Raw genomic sequence first — 19,613 nt, forward strand, 5'->3', positions numbered from 1 at the left:
ATGCGCCCTCCACAACAACTAAGATTGAAAGGACAACAATTTGACTTGGAGCTTCTGGGTCCCAGGAAAAGCACACTGTTCCCCAATAAAGTCCTGGAAATACACACTGTTGCCCAATAAAGTCCTGTTCCCCTTCACCCCCAAAAAATATTGTAAATAAATAAATAAAAATTAACCCTAAAATGATAACAGATAACCTCAGGTGACAGCAGAGAGACATGTAGGTGTGGGCAGATGCTGGATTCTTTTTAAAGACCACGCCAAGAATATTGTTGATGGACTGTATATGAGGAGTAACAGAAAGAGAAAAGTCCAAGATGACTCCAAGGTTTTCGCTGATCTCAGGAACTGGAAAAACAGAGTGGTTATTTACCAAGATGATGAAGACGGCAGGAGAAACCGGTTTCAGAGGAGACTGTCCTAGGCATGCTAAATTTAAGATGCTTATAAGTCATCTAAGTGAAGATGCAGAGAAATCAACTACATATGCAATGCTAAAACTCAAAGGAAAGTTCATTAAAATTTCCTTTGTATGCTATATGTATGTTATTACAATGAAATATCAAGTTTAAATCAACAAAAAACCAGAAGGCATACAAAGAAATGGGAAAGTATGGCCCATTCGTAGGAAAAAAAATAGATCATCCGAAACTCTCCCTAAAGAAGAAGTGACAGTGGATATACTAGAAAAAGACTTTAAAACAAGTCTTAAAGACACCCAAGAAACTAAAGGCAGATGTGAAGAAAGTTTAAAAAATGATGTATAAACAAAATAAAAACATTAACAAAGAGCTAGAAATTTTTTTTTACAAAATTCTGTACCTAAAAGTAAAACAACTCCAATGAAAATTTCATAAGAGGAACTTAGGGGAAATTTGAGCAGGCAGAAGAAGAAAAATCAGCAAACTTGAAGATATGCTGGAAAGTACTGAGTTTGAGGAACAGAAAGAAAAGTGAACAGAGCCTAAGGGACCTATGGGACACCATCCCATACCCATTGTGGGAGTACCAGAACAAGAAAAGGGACAGAGAGAATGTTCAAAGAAATAATGGCTGAAAAATTCCCAAATATGAATAAAGACATGAATATAAACATCCAAAAAGGTCAATGAACTCCGAGTAAGATGAACTTGAAGAGACGCATTCCAAGAAACATTATAATCAAACTTTCAAAAGGCAAATACAATGAGAGGATCTTAAAAGCAGCGAGAGAAGCAACTAGTTACATATGATGGATCCTCAATGAGATTATCAGAATATTTTATGTCAGAAACTTTGAAGGCCATAAGGCAGTGGGCAAGCATATTCAAACTGCTAAAAGAGTAAAATTGTCAACCACAAATACTATATCCAGCAAAACCATCCTTTAAAAGTTAGACATAAATTAACAAATGCCCAGATAAACAAACGCTGAGGAAGTTCATTATCATTACACCTACTCTGCAAAAAATGCTAAGAGGAGCCCCAAAAGTTGAAATGAAAGGACACTTGACAGTAAGTAGGAGCTATATGAAGAAATGAAGACCTCAGTAAAAGTACATACATAGACAATTATAAAGGTCAGTATTATTGTAACACCTGTTTGTAACTTCACTTTTCTACGTGATTTAAGAGACAAACTTTTTTAAAATTATAAGTCTAAAAACTAGTATTGTTAACATCAGTTTATAACTCCACATTTTGTTTTCTACATAATTTAAAAGACTAATGTATTTAAAATAATTATTAGTTTATATTTTGGGGCACACAATGTATAAAGATGTAACTGTATCACATCAACAACCAAAAGGGTCGTGAGAGCAATCTGTGAAGGAACAGAGCTTTTATTTGTTATTGAAGTTAAGTTGGTATAAATGCAAATTAGAGTGTTATAACTTTAGGATGTTAAATGTAATCCCCATGGTAACCATGAAGAACACAGCTACAGAATATACACAAAACGAAATAAAGGAATTTAAACATTACACTACAAAAAAAAATCAATTAAAAACAAAAGATAGAAATACAGAAAACACAGAAAATGAGGGACAAGAAATCTGTAATACACATGAAGAACAAACAGCAAAATGACAGAGGTAAGTCTTTCCTTATCAATCATTTTAATAAAGTGGATTAATTATCCAATTGAAAGACAGAGATGGCTGAAAGACAAAGATGGCCAGAATAGATTAAAAAACATATTCCAACTATGTTAAACCTTATGGACAACAAGCACATGAAAATATGCTCAACATCACTAATCATCAGAGAAATGACAATCTTATTATACTCATTAGTTTGACCAAAATGTTTAAAGAAATCACACAGATGGTCACCAAGAAGCTTGTCTCATAAGCATTTGAGTCTGAGAATCCAATGGTGGTGTTGAGTGTCTCTGTTGCCCCATCATGTCATGGGCTATCCATGCTCTCCTTACTGCTGGAAATAGTCCTTAGTGTCTTCAAATTTATCAGATTGGAGAACCAGGACTCAAGGGGTAGAAATGGGAATGGCACCACTCAATATTACTCATGGTGACTCACAAATTTTTGCTTCCTTTCCCCAGGACTATATGCTCTCTTGGCCTAAAGGTCTCAGTTCCAAAGGAAGAAATGTTTCCACCAGAAGATACACAATGATTCCACTGAACTGGAAGTTAAGTTAAGACTGCTGCCCAGCCACTTATGCCTCTAAATCAACAGGCCAAAGACGGGAGTTAGAGTGTTGGCTGGTGTGACTAGTCCTGACTATCGGGGGTGAAATTGGACTGCTACTTCACAGTGGAGGTAAGAAAGAGTATGTCTGAAATATAGGAGATCCCTTAAGGTATCTCTTAATATCATGCCCTGTGATTAAACTCAAAGGGAAATTATAAGAAGCCAATTCCGGGAGGATTATTAATGGACAGACCCAGAAGGAAGGTTTAGGTCACCCCACCAGGTAAAGAACCACAACCAGCAAAGGTTCTTGCTTAGGGCAAAGAGAATATGGAATGAGTTAGTGGAAGAAGGCAGTAATAACACCATCTACAACTACATGACCAGATACAGAAAAAAAGGACTCTAACTGCTTATGAGTATTTCCTCATTATTTTGTTATGAGTGTGTGTGAGTGTGAGTGTGTGTGTGTGTGTGTGTGTGTGTGTGTGTGTGTGTAGCATATAGCTTTGTTTTCTTCCCTCTCTTTTTGCCTTATATAACATAAGACTTCTATCATGGTATTTAAGTATTTTTAACTGTACATCACAGTACTTACGTTATGGGATGGCAAGAAGAGTAAACATCACCCAAGGACTTTGCATCCTCTTCTGGGAAAAGTGCGTTTTTTATTGTGTTAAAAAATAGCTGATCGTATTAGGCAGAAGTATGACCTTGGGGGCGGCCAGATAGTTCAGTTGGTTAGAGCGCAAGCTCTTAACAACAGGGTTGACGGTTCGATTCCCACATGGGCCACTGAGATGCACCCTCCACAACTACACTGAAGACAATGAGCTGCTGCTGAGCTGCCAGTGGGGCGACCAGATGGCTCAGCTGGCTAAAGCGTGAGCCCTCAACAAGGCTGCCAGTTCAATTCCCACATAAAATGGTGGGCTGTGCCCCCTGCAACTAAGATCGAAAACAGCGACTGGACTTGGAGCTGAGCTGCACCCTGCACAACTAGACTGAAGGACAATAACTATCGGATCCTGGAAAACCACACTCTTCCCTAACATTCCCCAATAAATAAATAAAAGGTGTGTTTTTTTTTTAATTTAAAAAAAAGTATCTTGTTATTGTGTTTATTTGGAGATTAAGTGTGGTTTAAGCAGTGCCAAGTTGACAAAGGGTAGACTGACAGTTAATTTTATGTGTCAACTTTACATTAAACATTATTCCAAATGTTTCTGTGCAGTTATTTCCAGATAAGATTAACATTTAATTCAGTAGCTTTTGAGTTAAGCAGATTATCATCCATAATGTGGGTAGGCCTCATCCAATCAGTTACAAGTTATAATAGAAAAAGAGACTGACTTCCACTGAAGAAGAGGGAACTCTGCCAGCAGACTGCCCTTGAACTTAAACTACAACATCAACTCCTCCCTGGGTCTTCAGCCTACTCTGGACATTTTGGAATTACCAAGTTTCCACAACCACATGAGCCAACACCTTAAAATAAATCTCTCGCTCTCGCTCTCCAATTACATACACAAATTGGTTCTGTTTCCCTAGGGAACTCTAATAAAACAAGTCATATTTCAAAATAATAATAAAATTAGACTCCTTCCCAAAAAGACTGGTGGGTGTCAGTGTTGAAATACCGAAAAACTGGGAAGACTGCCTTCCCAGTTGGTGGAAAGTAAACACTGTCCCTGCCGCCTTCTATGGCCACATTAAAATTACAATTAAATTGTAGAACAACCAACTTTCAGAACTATATGAAGTCTAGGTGAACAGAATCCCTATAACTAAGAATATAAAGAACAGGCCATGTCGATACTGGTAGGAGGGGCAGCGATGTGAAACAGGCTGACACCAAACATCAAATGGGTGGTGGTTGAGCATCAGGAGAGACATCTCAGCTGCAGAATTCAGTCAACTAGCAGGATACAAAATTAATACTCAGAAAACAGTTGCATTTTAATACACCAATAATGAACTATCAGAAAGAGAAATTAAGAAAACAATTCCACTTACAATTATATTAAAAAAATAAAATACCTAGAAATAAACTTAACCAAGGAAGTGAAAGACCTGTACTCAGAAAATTTTAAGTCATTGAAGAGACAAATTGAAAAGATACAAATAAATGGAAGTATATACCATGCTCATGGATAGGAAGAATTAATATAGTTAAAATCTCCATACTATCCAAAGTGATCTATAGATTCAGTGCAATCCCTATTGAAATACCAATAACATTTTTCATAGAACTAAAACAAAAATCCTAAAATTTATATGGAACTACAAAAGACCCTGAATAGCCATGGTAATATTAAGAACAAAGTTGGAGGTATCATGCTACCTGATATCAAACTATACTACAATGCTATACTGATCAAAACAGCATGAGGAGTGAAAAAAGACACAAAAATCAGTGCAACAGGATAAAGAGCCCCGAAAGAAACCTATGCCTGTATGGTCATGACAAAGGAAGCAAGACTATGCAATGGAGTAAAGACAGCCTATTCAATAAATGCTGGGAAAACTGGACAGACACATGCAAAAAAATGAAACTGGACCACCTTCTTACATCATATACAAGAATAAACTCAAAATCGATTAAAGACTTAAATGTAAAACCCCAAACCATAAATCTCCTAGAAGAAAACATAGGAAGTAAACTCTCTGACATTACCCTTAGTAATATTTTTACTTATATATCTCCTCAGGAAAGGGAAACAAACAAAAGAAAAAACAAACAAATGGGACTACATCAAACCAAAAAGTTTTTGCACAGCAAAGGAAACCATCAATAAAATGAAAAGACATCCTACTGAATAGAACAAGATATTTGCCAATGATAATCTGATAAGGGGTTAATACCCAAAACTTATTTTAAAAAAACTCATACAACTCAAAAACAAAAAAAAATCCAATTAAAAAATGGTCAGAGGACCTGAATAGACATTTCTCCAAAGAAGACATACAGATGGCCAATAGACATATGAAAAGATGCTCACTGTCACTGATTATCAGAGAAACGCAAATTAAAACCCCAATGAGCTATCACCTCACACCTGTCAGAACGGCCATCATCAATAAATCAAGTATTGGCAAACATGAGGAGAAAAGGGAACCCTTGTGCACTGTTGGTGGGATTTCAAATTGGTGTAGCCACTGTGGAAAACAGTATGAGGTTCCTCAAAAAATTAAAAATAGGGCTACCTATGACCCAGCAATTCCACTCCTGGGTGTTTATCCAAAGAAATCTAAAATACTAATTCCAAAAGATGTCTGTACCCTTACATTCACTGCAGCTTATTTACAATAGCCAAGATATGGAAGCAGCCGAAATGCCCACCAACAGACAACTGGATAAAGAAGATGTAGTTACATATGTACAATGGAATATTACTCTGTAATAAAAAAGAATGGAATGTTACCATTTGCGACAACATGGATGGACCTCGAGGGTATTATGTTAAGTCAGACTGAGAAAGACAAATACCATAGGATCTCATTTATATGTGGAATCTAAAAAGCAAAATAAATGAAGAAACAAAACAGACTTATAAATACAGAGAACAGACTGATGGTTACCAGATACGAAGGGGGTTAGAGAGCTAAGTGGAAACGATGAAGTGATTAAGAAGTACAAATTAGTAATTACAAAATAGTCATGGGGATGTAAAGTACAGTATGGGGGATATAGTCAATAACCTTGTAAACACTATGCACAGTGTCAGTGGGCACTAGACTTATCGGGGGTATCATTTCATAAGTTATATAAATGTCTAACCACTATGCTCTACACCTGAAACTAATATAAAATAATATTAAATGTCAACTATAATTGAAAATAAAATAGTCATGGAGATATAAAGTACAGCAAAGGGAATATAGTCAATAATATTGTAATAACTATCGACAGTGTCAGATGGGTAATAGTCTTATTGGGGTGATTACTTTGTGAGGTATATAAATGTCTAATCACTACGTTGTTTTGTACACCTGAAATTAATATAATACAGTATGTTAATGGCAACTGAAAAATAAATTTTTAATTAGATAGATAGATATCTATCTATCTATCTATCTATCTATCTATCTATCTTTCTATCTGCCACCAGTTCCTGTTGCTATTTGGTCTTTGACCCCAGTTCCTGAAAGAGCTTCTGAAACCCTTATAATTTTCTGAGTAGTAGGAACATTTTTGTTTCAATGAGGTGACAGTGGGCTGCTGGATGGCTCCTGGATAGGGACTGGTGACCAGAAAAACAAAGCCATGATTAGAAGCTTGGAACTTTCAGGCTCACCCCCCACCACACACTCTCCAGAGACAGGAGAGGGACCAGAAAATGAGTTAGTCAATCATATCTACATGATGAAGACTCCATAGAAATCCCTAAACTATGGGCTTCCAGGTTGGTGACCACACCCACGTGCAGAGGGTGCTACACTGCAAGTCCATGAGGACAGAAGTTCCTGCACTCGGGACCCTCTCAGACCTCATCCTATGTGTCTCTTCATCTGGCTGTTAGCCTGTATCCTTTATCATCTCCTTTATTACATAACAACCTGGTAAACATACACACACAAAAAATATTGAAATACTGGACCACCGATGATCCACACAACTAGAGGGGCAATGCTTTGCACAGAAGTAGGCACTCAGCTCCAGGGCTATGGTTAATATCCATCCTAACTGGTTGTCACACTAGTGGTTCAAAAAATTTTAACATCACTCCTTTTCACACTATACATAAATATTAATTCCGAGTAACTTAAACATTACAGTCACAATTATAAAACCTTTAGAAAAAAATATAGGACAATAGCCTTATAACTTCAGAGCAGGAAAGAACATCTTAACTATGACAAAAACTACAAACCAGAAGGTCTACGCATACATACAACTACATAAAATACAGAAAATAAAGAATAAAATAAACAATGCCTGCACACTGAAAGCAGCATAAAGAAGCTGAAAAAAACATGCTACAACGTGGGAGGAGGTGTTTTTCATTCACATCAAAAACAATGAAGAACTAGATGCAATATGAAAGGACTAACATCCAAAACTAAAGCGTTCCCTATAAATAAATAAGAAAAATACAAGCAAATGTATAAAACAACATTAGCAAAACACTTGATCTAGAGTTTTAAAAAATAGGAATCTCAACTGCCCAATAGCATTTGAAAAGAGGCTCAGCCTCATTAGAAATTAGGGTACTGCAAGTTAAAATACAGTGAGAGAGAATTACGTCTCCATCCGATTGGTGAAAATTAGCAAGTATCAAAAAACCAAGAGTTGACAAGGATGTGGAGCAACAACTCTCATTTATTGTTTGTGGGAGTATAAATTTGCAAATCAGTTTAAAAAGTAGTTTGGCTTTACTTAGTAACGCTGGACATATGGGAACGCTATAACCCTGATTCCACTTCCAGATAGACACTGTAAGAAACTCCTGCATATATGCACTAGGATTTGTGTGCAACAATGTTCACAGAAAAGCTGTTTAAAATAACAAAACACTGCCAACAACACAAATTTCAAACAAACAAACAAAAAGGATAAATTACTTTTGATATATGCACATTACGAATTAATATACAACAGTGAACAAACTGAACAAACTGTAACAGCATACATACATCTACAGGCATAAATTTCCCAACGAAATTTTCATGTTAAATGAAAGTAGTGAGAAAGAAAACATTCAATAATAAAGCCTACCCTGGTTTGGTATTCCAACCTACCCCCAGTACTCCTGATCCTTCTTGTCTTATTCTTTCTTACCATAGCTTTTATCTTCTTGGCCATCCTCTATGCTCTTTAAGAATGGGTCTTTTGATTTTTGTTGTTGTTGTTCACTAATGTAGCCAAAGCACATAAAACAGTGCCTGGTTCCTAGTACTTGCTCAGTAAATATTTGCTAAATGAATTAGAATAATTTCAATTATATAAAGTTCAAAAACAGACTAACCTAAATATTGTATTAATTAGGGGTACATACAGATAGTAAAACTGTAAAAAAATGTAAGATAACGAGTATTACAAAAGTCATGGTGTAAATAACCTTGGGGTAGGGAAGGCAAACACAACATTGGAAGGACACAGGAAATTTCTGTCTGTTAACATGTGTTTTCAAACACACACTCACTCACACACACACACACACACACACACACACACATGATCTACTTCACAATAAGAAAAAATAGGGGGTGGGGGGAATCCATTAGCACTTCTACCCTAACCCCTACTCCATTTCACCCGGATTGTATTTATCCATCACTACTACAACCTAATCCAAGTGTCCAGGTAACAACTAGAATAGTTCATGCTATAAAGCAGTGGCAAACTCTGTCTAGAAATCTGATAGAAATTCTGAGATTTACATTGATTCTATTATACGATTAAAATAGGAGTCATCAGAAATCAAGTATTAGTAAATATGAGAATAAATGTTTTAACATCATGCAATAGAAAAAAGAAATCAATAGAAGAAACTATTTCTAAGGTTCAACAGTCTGATATATAGATACATATAGAGAGATGTAGAGAGATAGGGATAGAGATAGAGATATATCTTAATTCAGTACGTAAGAAATATTTCAAACATACCTGTATGCTGCCAAACTCAACATTCTCATAATGGAAATGTGCACATTCTGCCATCTTCGGAAAGTGACCTTTAGTGAAGGATAACCTGAAGTACATGAAATAAATAAGTGAGATATCAGATACTGGACATACCAAAATTACTAAGCCTAGGGAGAAAATAAAATGGGTTTAGGAGCTCATGCAAGCAAAATTATTTAATAAGCACATGCGCATGAGCACACATATACTCACACAAAACTTCTCAAAAATACAATGACTCAAATGAAAATTACATTTAGCACACATGTAAAAAGAAAAGAAAAAATTGAAAAGCATCACTATACTCTCCTAATTATGACCTAACTCAATGCCAATAGAAAAACTATGCTTTCGGTAAATGTTATGGAAACTGAGAAGAGCCAGCTTCTGACCAGAAGCAGCATTCCCACCACAGAATACAAAGCCAGATTTTACCTGTGAATGTTGTCACAGCCCATCAGTCCTGGATTGGTGGGTCTGGATGCAGAATGAACATTTTTATCTTTGTCTTTTCTCTGCTTACAATAAAAACATAGCTATCTAACCCTCTACCAGGTGAAAGATGTTTTTTCTGTTTGAAACTGAAACAGATATCTAACAGCTGACATTCATTTCAGGCCCTCTCAAAAACAAAGCTGAGATACAGCAATCTCATAACTCAAACAACAAACGATTTTTCTAAATAAATGAGAACACTTATTAAAGGTACCAAGAAGGACAAACTTGGGTTGTTTCTGTTGAACAAATGTAACCACACAGACAATGACATAAAGTTGTTGCAAGAACAAAGTTCAAGTGTATTTTTAGACCAGTAGATAATCGTCACTATTCCACTAATTAGTGAGTCATAAATTAATGCTTACCAGTATAATTTAATGTATGGACAAGAGCTTGCTTAGTACAAAATCTAAATAAAAGCTTTTAGAGAACTAAAGAACTAATTTCCAGTTACAGGAATTCATTTCAAACTTACTGTAATATTATACTTACTTTTTCACATGTTTAACCTTCATACTAGCTGTAGTGCCACATGTCTTAAGGTTAAGGTCTCCAGGAATCTCAGGAACGTCAGCTCCTCTTGCCTTAAAAATAATAAAGACAAAACATTTACGACTATTCCTTTAGTATGAACAGGTTTTAAATAGCAGATTATAGTTATTTTAATGGTTCTGCTGACTTGGTACCAATAGCAATACAGACTGATTTAATAATTTCTTCTTAATATTATAACTTACTTGAGTTTTAATAATTAAGAATAAAGAAAAAATATTCACTTAATTTAAATATTTAACTTGAATGTATAATGAAAAATTTTCTGTGATAAGAATTTTCATGCTCTTATGAATATACTCAAAATTTCAAAGTCAGCTATTACATTATGTCTCAACACAAACTTAAATTTCCCCCAGGGTGTTGGTAGAATAAAATCGGATATCACAACATGCATTTCATACACCAAAATTTGAAAGTGACATCTATATAACACTTTCAAGCTTACTCCTTCATCTTCCACAGTTTTCAGAGTGATTTTTTAACTTTAGGGTCACATTCGGCTGTATTACTTTAAAAACAGAAATTGAAAATCAAAATGCTCTTTACTCTGAACAAAAGAAACAGCAAATCCAAATACCTATCTTAAAACACATTTATTCTATAGTAGCTATGATTCTGTAACATAAAAACTTATTATAGCCAATGCCACATGATGCAATAGGGGAGAATAATATGGGATAAGCAGTTAATTTGAGTCAAGAGAAGATTCACAAAGAAGATGTGGTAAATATATATATACAATGAAATACTATTCAGCCATAAAAAATCAAACAAAAAAGAAATTTTGCCAGTTTTGATAAGGTTGGATCTTGAGGGCATTATGATAAGTGAAATAAGTCAGACAAAAAAATACAAATACTGCATGATCCCACCCATATATGGCATCTAAAAAGACAAAACAAACAAAGCTCGTAGATATAGAAAAGAGATTCACAGTTGAAGGAACAGGAGGCTGAGGAGTGGGTACAATGGGTGAAGGGGGTGAACATGTACAAACTTCCTGTGATAAAATAAGTCATGGGGATGTAATGTACAGCATGGGGACTATAGTTAATTTGAAAGTTGCTAACAAAGTAGATGTTAAAAGTTCTTATCACAAAAACAATTTTTTTGTAACTACATATAGTGACAAATGTTAACTAGATTTATTGCGGTGATCATTTCTCCGTGTGTGTACAATATCGAACGATTATGTTGTACACCTTAAACTAATACAGTGTCAATTATATGTCAATCATATCTCAATTTTAAAAAATGGAGCTTCACACTATCAACTGAGTTCTTTTTTAAATGTTTTCTTATTTAAAAAATAGCAAAGACAAGTCAGATAAATGTTAAAAACCATGACTTTTCAAAGACATGGCATAACAATGTCTGAACTTATAAGAATTAACTCTTGATATATATATATCATCACCCAATTTTTGCTATTAAGGTTTTTCTCCTTAGCATGGTTAAACTTACTATAGTTAATAATGGCTAAAACTGCTAAGTTTAACTATTTATAAGGGTAGATAGTTCATGATCATTAATAGAATTCGTTTTATTCCTTTCTAGCGGCCTTCCAAAGGGGGAGAAAAATCACTGTATTTTTTAGTAATGAAATAGAACTCATTCTATCTTACAATTACCATATGGACCCATTGGACCCTTTTACAAATCTGGATAGAATCTTGGTCTTATTTTTTTTCTATCTTAAAACAGTTATTTCATAATCCTAGGTATTATTTCATCAGTATTCATCATCATTCATCGATTATTCCCCACCTTGCTAGAAAAAATTTAAAAATGATTCTATTTTATTAAGGAAAATGAGAAAATCACCTAGAACAAGGGTTGGCAAATCTTTCCGAAAGGGTCATGGACTTGTGGACCACACTGTCTCTGCCACAACTCAACTCTATTATAGCACAAAAGCAGCCATATCTAAATCACTGAACATCATCCTTTTCCAACGAAACTTTATTTACAAAAACAGGAAGCCAGTAAATTGAAGCTTATCAACCCCTGACCCACAATTGTGAAGCAACAGTGAAAGAAATCATCATCCAGTCTTTATGTTGTGTTGTCCAAATGGTTGGATCATATTTCAGGACGGTACTTAAAAACTTGAAGACACACCACCTTTGTAGTCAGCATTTCGCTTTTATTGAATAACTACTTGAGAATTCCTATTTTTCATTTTCCATCCATAACAGGAAAGAGGAAAAAACTGCCAAAGAAAGATATTTTACAATATTTACACGTCAAAGGATGGATGCAGAGAGACAGATAGCAGACTCTAGACTCTGATAATGGTGGTCAAATTGATCATGTAAATGACATCTCAGATTGATGATAACATCCTAAATGAACACTGTACAACTTAAGAATTATGAGTGAATAAAATATATGTGAACAAAAAAAATGTGGTATTTTCATCTAGTTAGTCATTCACCTGAAAGAACTTTATCACACAGTATTTTGTAACAACCTGGATCACCGTGTTTTGCTGAAGTAATGTGTGACAATATTCTTTCATCTTTTATGTTTGTGCACCAAAATTTACTTGACAGAAAGGTTTGCTGTGCTTACATTCTTATTCAAAATTCTAATAAAGTGGTTTTCACTATTTATTCTATAAATTATTCTAAAATTGACTTACAAATATTGAAAAGTGGAAAAAGATACACTGGACCCAGTTGGTAAAGGACGACTACTTTGGTAGACTGAAAATTAAAATATTTTGAAAACCAGCTCTCTGTGCTAGTTAGGCCATTGTCCCTAACACACACCTACGAAGAAAATGAGGTGTGTGTCTCATTCAACACGCCTAGTCTATCATCCACATGCGGGAGTTATACTGTGGACCACACATCTCTGCAACAACAACTGACTGGACTGTAGGCAGAAACATGATCCAAAGATAAATTCACAGCCCATCTAAAGGGGCCTGATAGGACAACTTCTGCCTAAAAAGACAAAATGGCAATAATTTGGCAAATGAACCAAACAATGGTCCATGAAGCCTTAAAGGATTCAAGATAACATTTTGAACCAATAGTTCAATAAGCCAGTAACCATGTGTATTTTGTACAGCAATATTTTCCCAGAAAAGTCCAAGCACATTCTGACCACTCAGTATATTTCTGTAAATGAATAAATACAGTATACTTTAACATAAAAAGTGTTATCATTTATTCTTTAAAGCTTCGAAAAATATAATACTATTCCTCTAAGGTCTGATAAACTAACATTTTCACCTATATATTTTAACTAAAATAAATTTTCTTTAATTTCTACTAAAAGCACAGTTTAAATCATTTTATTCCACGGCTCTAAACCAAAGATTAAATAAGTTCTTTTAGAAGATATTAAGTGACATTCATTCGTAGAAAATACACAATTTTTCTAATTTATTCATGTTTTAGTCATCATTTAATTATGCTCCAAAATAGAATTTATATCAACTTCACAGAAACAACATAATTAATCAATAGAAAATTAAAAACACAAAAGAGGCAATGGAACATACCTTCATAAAAGCACATACCATTTACATTTAAACTCTCTAATAATAAATTGACTTCCCAGAAGGTTAGACCCAGGAGTTCTTCTTTAAATTAAAAGTATCAGATACAAAGAATATGCTCCAGTTTAGGGAATTAATAGATTGTTAACTATTTTTATCTCCTGACTCTCCTATATTGTTTTTCACCTCTTGTCTTCACTGTGTAATTTAACCAATATGTCCATTACCTCTATATACACAGCCCTATCTTCAAAATGCAATTAAAATCTACCTACTCTTTTGAAGCTTATCCCAATAACTTAGCCAATTGCTGATATTTCTTTTATTAATCTTCCATCGGACTCACCCTATATACAGCAAGTTGAAGAATTTTATTAAATTTTTACTCATTATATTGCAATTGCCTTGCCTCACTCTCTAATCAAAGTTTTTTCCATTTTTTCAAAAGGATAACTTTCTTAAGCAAGAGTCAATGGGTTCTCCTGGCTAATAAACAGTATCTATGTAAACCAATAGTTAACAAAACAAAATTCTTCATTTTAACAGCTCTCTTCTTATGAGTAAAAATACAATTTTGATGCCATGCTAAATAATCAATCCTCCAGAAACACTGATCCAATTTACAACGCCACCAACCAGGTACATAAGTGCCTATTTTCTCACAACCTCACCAACAGTAGATATCATCACTGTTTATCAATTTGATAGGATTACTTCATCGTTTTTTATAATGAAATAGGAAAAAGTTGAATAATTACTGGGTATCTGTATTATTGTGTATAATACACTTTATTCGTAGATTCTACTTTTTAGATTTTTTTCAAAGAAAGTATTTTAAAAACACATTTAGTAATATTTGTCTGGCAAATAAATATCAAGATATTTAATAGCTTGCCATTAAAATTACAAACCTGGAAGTTCTAGGCCTTACATGTCCTGATTTCAAGACTTAATGTAAAGCAGTAGTAATTTCAGTGTGGTACTGGAGTAAGGATAAACAAAGAAATTAATGAAATACAATAGGAAGTCCAGAAAAAGCCCAATCGTAGACAACAAGACTTGTGACAAAAGTAACAACGCAATTCAAAAGAATAGTATTCTGTCAATAAATGAGATTGATGTAGTTTTCAAAAGCATGCAAAATAGGAATAAACTTTGAACCTTCTCTTAAACAGTACACAAAGTCATTCACAGTGGAAATTCACTCAATATAAAGATTAATACATCTTCTAAAAATAAACACAGCATAAATCTAAGGTAAGTAAAAATGCCTTAAGCAGGAAACAAAAAAGTACTACTTATAAGAGAAAAAAATTAATGAATTCAACTATATCAAAATAAAAACAAAGTCATACCTAGCATATGAAAAAAAAACCTTCTTATAATAAAAACTCATAACCCAATTTTTTAAATGCCAAAAAAATCGAAACAGGTACTACATAAAAGAGGATACCAAATGGTCATCTAATTATAGATACTCAATGTCATTACTCATTAAGGAAATGCAAAATAAAACCATAATGGGATAACAATGCATAATCTCCAAAGAGTTAAATTTGTTTTAAAAAATTAAAATACCAATGTTGGCAAAAATATGGAGTACTGAAACTCATATATTGCTGACAAGTGTAAAACAGTAACAACTACTTTGGAAAATTGTTTGCTAATCCCTACACTAAATTAAATATACAACTACCCCATGATCCAGCAAATAACACTTGCAAACATAGACCCCAAAAAATACTCCACATGTACACAAAAGATATGTACATAAATGTTCATAGGAGCTTTATTTATGGAAACAAAAAAAATGAAAACAACACAAATACACATAAACGGGAATAACTGAATAAATTATGGTATATTTATATAATTGAATGCTGTGCTTGGGGAAAAAAAAGTATTAACACAGTAAACAACATGAATAAATATACCCATTACTACAGAATGTTAAAGCGTGTGTGTATTAAACTTTAATTAAAAATTAACAGAAAACAGCAGGCACCAGGGGCCGGCCTGGGGCCTCCATGATAAAGGAGCGAGAGGCCACAGACCCCGCCAGCTCCTCTGGCTGTCCCCTGAGCTCATGTGAGGCCCTGATGTGTGTGTGTGTGGGGTGGGGAGGGTTCAGTCTCTGACGCTGCCCCTGCCGCCGGCCAGGCCTGGCTGCTAAGAGAGGTGGTGGTGGGGACAGCCCTGGCCCCAGGCGGGACCAAAGCCCCTGAGCCTGCCAGGGATCCCGCACTTTATCCAAAACGAGTGGGCGCGCTTCGAAGCGGAAAAGGCGCACCAGAAGGCCGAGAGTGCTGAGTTGCAGGCTCAAGTGGCCTTCCAGGGAGAGAGGAAAGGGCAAGAGAATCTCAAGGCAGACCTGGTACAACAGATCAAGATGTTAGCATAGGCGCTGAAGCAGGAGAGGGCCAAATACCATAAATCGAAGTTTGGAGCAGACCTAAACCAGGGGGAGAAGAAACTGTGACTGTCAGAACAAGTCCCCAGTGGCCCTGGGGACTCCGTCACCATCACCGTGGAGAACAGCCCACCGGTGTAGAAGGAGGGACGACTACTTCTCCGACAATACATGGAAGAGGTGAGCTACAAAGACACTATGCTGGACATGTTGTCCAAGCGCGTGCGGTCCCTACTGGGACGCTCATTGGAGACCAATGGGGCCGTGGAGCCCAGTGAAGGGGGCCCCAGGGCCACACTGGACCCTGGGGGGCTGGGGCTGGGAGTGACTGCTGGTGAAACAGATCGAGGAACACATCTTGAGGAATGTGGCAGGCAGAGATGGCAAAGAGAGCTTGGGTGGCTCGGTGCTTGAGAGGAGGATTCCCTTCCTGCAGAGCTGGGAGAATGAAGACAGCGATCAGGACGACGAGCTGGGCAGTGTGCAGCACAAGAAGCAGCGCGTGAAGCTGCCATCCGAGGCCCTGGTGCCCAAAACGGAGGACAAGGATGAGGAGGATGACTCAGAAGATGCCATTAACAAGTTTGATTTTTGGGGCTCAGGAGAGGACCAGGAGGGCTCTCTGGACCCTTGGCGATGTGCTGGAGAGGGCACCCACCATGAGCTGGAAAGCCAGTGGGTCCAACTCCGGGGAATTTTGGCCAACCTTCTGGATGTGCATGGGTTGCCCCCCAAAGTGACTGGCCCACTTCCTGGCACACCCCAACCCCAGCCACATGAAGGTTCCTTTGGCTTCTCCTCAGACGTTTTCATCATGGACACTATCGGGTTGGGGAGGTGAGCCTGGGGGACTTGGCAGACATCACGGTCACCAACGACAACGACCTCAGCTGTGATTTGTCTGAGAGCAAAGATGCCTTTAAGAGGACATAGAATTCCAAATTCACCCTCCGCTCACACTAGAGAGCATATGCTCCCTGGCCTTCCACCACAGCCAGTCGGCTCACTGCTTCCGAAGACGGCACACCTAAGGTCTGGAACCTGCAGAAGGCTGTCACAACAGGAAGAATGCTGAACTACATGTGGAACCTATCCATGCCTTCTGGGCTCACAGGGGCCCCATGTTGGCAGTAGCCATGGACAACAACAGTATTATTGCAGTGGTGGGGCAGATGCCCACCTCTACAGCTGGAAGATTCCAGACCTCAACATGGACCCCTACAATGGTTACGACCCGAGTATGCTGAGCCACATCCTGGAGGGCCATGGGAACGCTGTGTGGGGCCTGGTCTTTAGTCCCACCAGCCAACGCCTGGCCTCCTGCTCGGACAATGACGGCACAATCCGCATCTGGGACCCCAGCACCAGCAGCCCGACCTGCCTCTATAACTTCCCCACAGCCAGCCATCACAGGATTCCCACCTCAGTGGCCTTCACCAGCACTGAGCGTGTCCACATCATGGCCTCCTTCCGCTCTGGCCACACAGACCTGTATGATCTGGAGGCTGAGAGTGCCCTCCTCATGCTGGAGTCCCAGGGAAGCAGCGACCCAACCCAGGTCAACGAGGTAGTGACTTATCCAAACCAGCCTTTCACCATCACCACCCATGATGACAGAGGCATCTGCTTCCTGGGCAACTGGACAGGGAAATTCGTGCACTCCATGGTTGCCCACCTGGACAATCACATGCCTGGTCGTGAAACCCAATGGCGTATTCCTGATGTCGGAAACCCACAATTGCTCCCTTTGTCTTTGGAGCCTGGACAACAAAACACGCATGCATGCAAGAGATCACAGCCCACCGCAAAACATGAGGAGGCTATTGACGCTGTTGCCTGCCACCCCAGCAGGCCCTGGCCAAGGTCTTCGTACGATACCCACCTGGCCCTGCCCTGGCCAGGGATCAGGGCTGGGCAGGTGGGACTGAGATGACTCCCAGCCTCAGTGTGGAGGCCCGGAGTCCTGCCTCTTCCCGCCTGCCTTGGAGCCTAGTGGTGCTAAAGGCCATTTCCCCAGGAGGCCCTCCCTCACGGTCTGTCCTTCCCCCAGCATCCAGCCTAGGGAGTTGCCTCCAGAATCACCCTCCAAGATGGCCTCTGGGAGTTTCCTCTCAGCCCTGACACCCACTCTTGGTCTCTGAACTGCCTTCCGGTGGTAGTACAACCAGGACTGAGTGTCCTTGGAGATTAGCTTTTCCAACATGCCGGAAGACACCAAGTTCTCTCTTTGAGCCCCAGACCCCTACTCTCCATCCTCCCAGACCTGGGTGGAAACTGTGCTGGGAGGAACCCCAGACATCCTCGCTGTGGGTCTTTTGGGGAGCCATGGAGCCAGCTGAACCCAGGCTATCCCCAGTGTGAGTGCTAGACCTGGCCCAGCCAGAAGCACACCCAGTCCACCACCCTCCCTTCCATTTCCCTCAGCACAGCTTTCCAGACACTACCCAATGCCTCCAGGATCAATAACTGCCTGGGGAGCATATGATGCCCTCTGGGGAGGTACCCACCCATACCTCCCCAACACTCCCCCAAGGGCAGCGCACTCCACCCCCCACCAGGTCACCCATGGAGAGAGATGGCCTTCTCCTGCCCGTCCCTGGGGCATGGAGGGTGGAGCGGGGTCCCGGTTCATAACTCCCTGTATATCTGTATAAACGTATGGGATTTTGATGGAAAAAAATAACAGGGAAAAATGTCAATGGAAATGTTTGTGTAACTTAAGCAGGTTCTACATTTGTCTGGAACAATTATAATCAGGAAAGTAATGAGGAATGAGGAAAGAATAGTATTTCAAAGAACACAAAAAGAAGGCTGTTTTCTAACTTTATAACAGTTAACACAAACATTAAAAATACACAAAAGACTTTTGACACTAGCATGGACAAGAATAAAACAATCAGAAAAGCCGGATAAAATGCATAAACCAACTGTTTTAAGCACTAAAGTTCAATCATACAGAAAACACATATAAGAGGCTACTACAGTCCTTGATAAAAACAAATTACATAAGGTGAACTCCATATTCAGCCACTGATAAAACCACTGATAAAAGAGAAAATCTCAGTAGAAGCAGGGGTGGGGGAAGGATACACACACATTACATTCACAGGACTAAATATGAGAAAGGCAGAACACCTGGATTGAATTCTTCCAATTGCTTTTTAAAACAATTGGCAACACAGAATTCTACATCCAGCCAAAAATATTTCAAAAAACAATGTGAGGCTTCCAGGCTCTTCCTCTATTTGCAATAAAAACTCTGCAGGAAAAATAAAATAACATAAAAACATGCAACCACCTGAGAATTCTAAAAAATTTAATGAGAGCACATAGATTGGGAAGCAAAGTCAAAGCTTGAAGAATGACTAATAATAT

General features: G+C 37.8%; 1 protein-coding gene and 1 pseudogene across 7 annotated transcripts in view; one reads left to right on the top strand and one right to left on the bottom strand.

Moving 5' to 3' along the window:
* The window catches only part of ARHGAP32 (Rho GTPase activating protein 32), a 341,577-nt gene that overhangs the window by 146,805 nt on the left and 175,159 nt on the right, over positions 1-19,613 (bottom strand). For 2 of the 6 annotated variants that reach the window (XM_081037991.1, XM_081037992.1), the window contains 3 exons: positions 10,255-10,346; positions 9,700-9,741; positions 9,247-9,331 (listed from right to left, as the gene is read on the bottom strand). In XM_081037991.1, the coding sequence (XP_080894117.1) occupies positions 9,247-9,331; positions 9,700-9,741; positions 10,255-10,346 (219 nt within the window). Of the gene's footprint in view, positions 1-3,234; positions 3,422-9,246; positions 9,332-9,699; positions 9,742-10,254; positions 10,347-19,613 lie in introns of those variants that run through there. The other 4 variants (XM_081037993.1, XM_081037994.1, XM_081037999.1 and 1 more) reach the window with 3 other exon arrangements.
* LOC308492607 (striatin-4-like) lies at positions 15,856-18,171 on the top strand (annotated as a pseudogene). The gene is made up of 2 exons: positions 15,856-15,916; positions 15,989-18,171. The product of its transcript is annotated as a striatin-4-like (transcript).

Source organism: Rhinolophus hipposideros, assembly GCF_964194185.1.
Source record: "Rhinolophus hipposideros genome assembly, chromosome: 24".
Lineage (NCBI taxonomy): Eukaryota > Metazoa > Chordata > Mammalia > Chiroptera > Rhinolophidae > Rhinolophus > Rhinolophus hipposideros.